This window comes from Trachemys scripta, chromosome 9 (genome assembly GCF_013100865.1).
Source record: "Trachemys scripta elegans isolate TJP31775 chromosome 9, CAS_Tse_1.0, whole genome shotgun sequence".
NCBI classification, from domain to species: domain Eukaryota; kingdom Metazoa; phylum Chordata; order Testudines; family Emydidae; genus Trachemys; species Trachemys scripta.
In genome coordinates, this window is record NC_048306.1 from 39,937,002 (window position 1) to 39,943,001 (window position 6,000).

The 6,000-nt window shown below is 47.4% G+C and overlaps 1 protein-coding gene across 1 annotated transcript in view; it reads right to left on the minus strand.

The window, feature by feature from the left end:
* GABRA3 (gamma-aminobutyric acid type A receptor subunit alpha3) overlaps positions 1–6,000 on the minus strand; it is a 127,727-nt gene that overhangs the window by 107,418 nt on the left and 14,309 nt on the right. Inside the window, exon 2 of the mRNA XM_034781521.1 lies at positions 4,723–4,854. Within this exon, the coding sequence (XP_034637412.1) occupies positions 4,723–4,811 (89 nt within the window). The 5' untranslated portion in view covers positions 4,812–4,854. The remainder of the gene's footprint in view (positions 1–4,722; positions 4,855–6,000) is intronic.

The following is a 6,000-nucleotide window of genomic DNA, read 5'->3' on the forward strand; positions in this document are numbered from 1 at the left end:
AAGGAGACATCACTGTTACTCCAGTCCCAGTTTCTCCCAATAAGAGACATTTAGCAAAAGATGCAGAAGAACTCAGGGATAGAGGAGCTTACAGGCTCTCCACTTCAGGAGGGGCCATTGCAAAGAATTGGAGATAAGCAAACTACTTTGGATGTGAGGCACTGAACTGTCACTTAAAATCAGAAGTGAATTGTTTCTGAAGTTGGTTGAAATTTTCTCCACTTTGAATTGAATTTCATTCTCATCTGCCTATGTTTCCTGGCTCTGTTCAGAGCACAAATGCTGAAATACCATTTGTATGGAAAGTCTTTTTTCACAGTATTTTCTGGCCCAGGAGCAACCAGGAAAGTATCAACACACATGAACAAGCTTCACCTCACAAGATTTCCAATGCAATTTTGCAAACCTCAGGAGAGATTCAGATAAGCATCCAAATGTTGCAGTCTAAAAATCATGCCCATGGATTGAATAGAGGTGCTGAGCACCCCAATTCTCATTGGAATCAATTAACTTCTGAAATTCAAGTCACAAACCACTAGATGCCCAACAGTGTAAGGGACAGTGTAATGTAGTAATGCTGTGTATAAGGGCATTCCCAGTCATTCGAATCCCAGAAGGAGACATCAGTAGGAACTGTAAGTGGACAGACAATAGGCTAAGTGAAGGAGAAAGCAAACGGAAAAAGCTAGAGAAATGCAGAAATTGCAGGAAAGATCAAGTTCAGCTACAAGAAATTGCAAGGAGATAGAAGGAAAGATTAAGAAGCCTGGACATGCAGCATGATAGATAAAAAAAACACAGGAAAGTACAGAGATGAATTGGTGGTTTAGCGGATGAATTGCTAGAAGTGGTGCAGGAGTCTCGTCTGGTGGGGGTTGCAGTCCAGCGCTGACAAATCGATGCATTACTGCTAAACAGAGAAATAAATGACTTGGGAGCAGCAGCTTGATTAAGATGAGTGAACATGGCAAATGGGAGAGACACCAATGCTGGTAGTGGGGGGTTGTAAATTATACAGGTGCATTTGCAGAGCAGCACCCCTGGAGCCACTGGAATGGGTATTAGGAGGCTGGTAGAGCAGCTTTGGCAGTATTCCTACCCCATGACTCTGCACATTTAGTTTGTTTTCTCCCTTTCCTTCCCTCTCTTTCTGATTGTTTTCTCTTTTACTCTTAATTTTTCTATTTTTCTTCATTCACTTAAGTGTTGTTTCTTGGGTGCTGCTGCATTAAGGTTGATCTGTAGAATGGGCAGCTTCCCTTTGTAGAGCAGAAAACAAGAGAGAACGTACATTCCCAAACTGCAGACTTCGATTTCGCTTCCTCCTTCCTCAACGTATTTCTTTTAGGAAGGTGCTAGCGGTGCTGCAGTGGCTAGGAGCTTCCGACATACCTGTGCTGGACTCTGGATGTCAGATGGGTCGTGCATTCATCTCTCTGACAGTTTTGCTAAGCATGCTGGATGAAGCCACCACCAGCTTGGTATAATGATTACTATCTTAGCTAATCCCTTACCACCACAGCTAGTTAGTGACAGGACAATCTCACAAGGTTCAGAGGAGCACCCCCAGAGGTCCATAGGCCTATATGAACTTCAGCCAAACTAGCCAGAGATCTTGGCTTAGGAAGCAACAAGATGGGGTCTGTAAGCTCATGAAAACAGGCTCTCATGAGAGACCTATCATTTGCTGGAAATACAAGAACAGCATCTTCTCAATGTATTTTAGTACTTCTAGTCTGAATAATAAGGGGAGGAATGGTGGCTAACATTTTCAAGACCAATTGTATATTATTATTCTTCCATTTTGTGGCATAATGGTGGGTAGATCAGAGGGACAAGCAGCTATGTAAGAAGAGGTGACAGACCGTAGGATAATGCCAGGCCAGAGTGAAATGGAGGAAGATTCGGATCTATGATGTGGGACAAAAGAGCATGGGATAATGCCATGTCTGTGTGGGTTGGAGGGGAATTGGGATCTGTAATGAGGCCCAAGACAAGGAGAGAGAGAGGACCAGAATGCAGAAAGGCTGCTTATAGATAGCAAGATTAACAAGCAGGGCCCCTTGCAGGCACAGCGCAGGCTGGCTTCCAATGTGGCTCCACAACTATCTACTATCTAAATAACTACTTTCAGCACAACATAGAAGGACTTCATGACAAATGAATGCCCAGATTCCCAGGTTAGAGACAACAGAAGAACAAGAAGTTCACTTTCATTGCCTTAATCTAAATTGCAGTGGCTCTTGCTGCCACCGTTATCACCAGGGGCCTGTCGGTGTTTCCTTTACAATGAAAACCCTTACCTTTGTGCTTGGTTTATCTTGGGCGGGCAATGGAGATGGAATGAAAGTTCACATTGGCAGTTTACTGCTCCCTACACACCAGTGACAGCTGTGATGAAAACACTGAGGTAGTGCAGTTGGAGGAATAGCAACTCAGCAAGTGTTCTGGCTATTGCTCCGAAGCCCATTTACTGTGTCAAAGAACAAAACGAAGCCTTTCTTTGTAGCTTAGAGAGAAGGGGGGTTATTGCCTCTCAGGAAGAGTCGAGCAGTTTTTAGAGGGAGATTTTCATGTGCAGTAAGGGAGAAGGAGCCATTTTAGCTTGCGGGTTTAACTGCAGCGAGAGTATACATGTGTGTGCACAAGGGCATGTATGCGCATGTAGGCATGCGAGCACCTCTCTCTATGTTTACACAAGTGTGTGTGCACATGTAGGTATGCTCTTGTAAGAATGGGGCATGGATGTATAAGTGTGCATGGGGGTGTGCTTGAGTATGTGCAAAACAAATATGTATCAGTGCATGTGTACACTTGAGAATGTGTGAGGAGACTGAGTATGCAGAAGTGAAGGCATGTGGCAGGTGTGCACAAGTGTGTGTGTGTGATAAGGGTGAATAAATGTGTCTGCATGCTTCTGTACACACACAAAATCATTAAATCTAGTGGGACCTTATTTCCCTATGCTGAATACGGGACACCTGGTAAAATTACTCGTATTAAAGCCAGTTCAATGGCAATCAGTCAGAACTATGCAGTACAAACATTCAAATTAACATCAAGTTGACTGAGTCCCCGTTAAAAAGAAACATTGTGTAGTTGGATTCTTTTTATTTACCTTCTTATCTTTAAGGCTTTAGGGTTCAGACAGCGAGGGGTGACATACACACCCCTGCTTCCCCGCACACACTCACAGGGAGAGGTGACACACACATACTCCCATACACCTCTCTCACACAGGGGGGTGACCGACTAACCCGATCCTTTCTGCCCGGCACTCTCTGCCCTCCATGCCTGGCTGGGCCCCCAGGATGGACCTGCCTCTCCTGGTACCTGGCGCTGCATCTTCCCAAGGCAACATGCGGGATCACATGCCCCCTAGATTTTTGCCATGGTTCACACCAGAATGTGGCCAGCAGCAGCCTTTCAGCACTGTGCGGAAGGGAAGGGACGGGAGCTGCTTCCAACTGCAGGGGAGGAAGGGATGACCTGGCCAGTTTCTTTGTAGAGTTCATTCCCCCCCCTCCCCCCCACACACCATCCCCCGCCTTCCCCGCACTGGAAGCAACTTGTCCCTTCCTGCCTGCACAGTGTTGAAAAGCAGCTAACAACTCCAGGCTGCTGTTAGCCACCAACATAACCCAGCCGCCTCCTGTCCCCGGGCTACAATACAGGCAGGAGAGGGTTAAGTGCTAAGGATGCATTGTGCACCAGTGCCCAGGGAACTTGACTGCAGGGCCTTCAGCAAACCCAGTCAGAGAGATGGCTCAGCAGGGGAGGATGCCTGGGGACAGAGCAGCCTCACGCTCCTTGGGGGCAGGACTCAGGGCAGGGTGAAGAGGGTGCTAAGCCCCTGCCCCAGGGGTGCTGTGCAGCCTGCAGGTTTGGGGCATGAACAGGCTAGAAATTGCTTCCCCACCCCCGTGTGCCACTCCAGAGCTTAGCTGAGGGGCGGAGAGGTTTCCTTTGCCAGTGCACACGCAGGGCTCGACTCCTCCTGGGCAGCATCCCAGGCCAGAGGGTCTTGGGCTTTCCTGGGGCGCCTGGGGAGGAGGGGGGTGAGGAGAGACAGAAAATATGGGACAATTTGCCCGAACAGCTGAATCAATTCCGTTTTTCAAATTTTGTGAAATAAATAAATAAATAAATAAATAGCCTGGAAGCAATCTGCCAAGTTTTAGCCCAGAGCGAATTGCTCATGGCCAAGTTAGAAAATTGGTTTTTGTCATAAAAGTGCTGACATAACCTTAGCTATAGCAGCTTGAACAATGCTAATGTAATCTCAGTCACTCGCAGCTACAAGGGAGTGAATATTCCAAGGGGGGGAGGGACTTGTTTTATGTTAAGCTAGAATATTGCATGCAGACAGGAAAACAGAGACTTGTGCAGCAGCGAAATATTGCATATGAGATGGAGGATGGTGCAATCAGCATCCTGGAAAATATTGCAGAAGACTAAATGGAGCAGGTGCTAGAGAGGGGGACACGTGAACCCTATAGCAAGGTTTTGGCAAGGGTGCGGGGAGGGAAGTGGACACTCTTCTGGATTTATACTGGAATGGTTTCAAGAAAATTCAGGGGTTGCCTTTTTCTAGGTTATATTGGAATTTTCCACATGAAGAAAAGTGGGGGTTGGGGACCTTACACTGGAATATCCCAAGCAGAGCACACGGAGTCCTCAGTCACCAGTGTTATTAAAACCCCCAGGTTCTTGTCATCTTACCCAGCTTCAGCAGGGAGAGCATACACCATGAGTAGAATTCCAAGGCTAATGGTACAGAGAGGAACAGTTCCTGGGATGCTCAGCGCCATGTCCTCAAGATGCAGCAATGGAGAGTAGGAGAGTCTCTGAGACCTGCCAGGGTAGGGGGCGGGAGAGTGGAGCAGGGGACAAAGAAAAAGAAAAGAGATTTTACTCACTAGCATGAAAGTTTGTCACCGATTTCCCCAGAAGCTCACAGGTTTATCCACAGTCCCTTCACAGCCAGCCAGGGCTGGGCTTGGGGGTACAGTATAAATGCGGTTACAAGTCCCTTGAGTTTTGAGAAGACCCCAAATCAGTTCACGGCTGTGATGGACAGTGTCACCCCAGCTACCACTGACAGCACTAGCATTGCTGACAACTCCTGCCTCCCAGCTGCCTATAACTAAGCCAGCTCCTATGCGGAGCCACCAGCAAGAGCTTTGGCCACAAGAAGGTGCAGTTGAATAGCATGAGAGGCAGTGGGGTCTAGTAGCCTACAAAAGCACCAGAGCTGGGGACAAAAATCTCAGCTCCCTTTGTGGCCTGGGCAAGTCACAGACAGGGATTTCCACACTTGGGTGCCTAAAATTTGTCACCCAAGTCCAGACGTGCTGAGTCCCTGCAGTGCCCATTGAGGTCAGCACCTCTGACAATCAAGCCACTTAGATGCTAATGCTTCAATACCAAGTTAGGTGACTAACTTAAACCCAAGCTTGACAATTTGGGCCTTAACCTCTCAGTGCCTCAGTTTCTTCATCCATGGAATACAGAGAAAAATGCTGACCTCGTTCACAGGGGCAGCTGTGACTATTAGGGCAGTCAGTGTTTGCAAATACTCAGAGATAAATCTTAAACTCACCAGAATGCAGGCAAAGTCCCCTCACTCCTGGGGGGCTCACATCTCCCTCAATCCCTAAGCTTACTTGGGCAACTGCCCCTTGCAAAACTCTAACCACTGGCAGCCAGGCAGGTACCCCAGCACAAACAGCTTGGCTCCACTTCTGTAACAGGAACTCTAGAGGGGACAGGACCCAACTGAACCTTGCCCTACAAACATACATTTGACATCCAGCAGCAGTAGCGGTCATTATTATTTGTACTGCAATGATATCCTTCATGTTATAGGCATGGTACAAAGATATAGCAATACACAGTCCCTGCCCTGAACAGCTCACAAGCTAAGAAAACAAACAAGTAATTGAGGATGCAGGGGAGGGTACAGCAAACAATCAACCTTCCCCGCCCATCAACATCAGC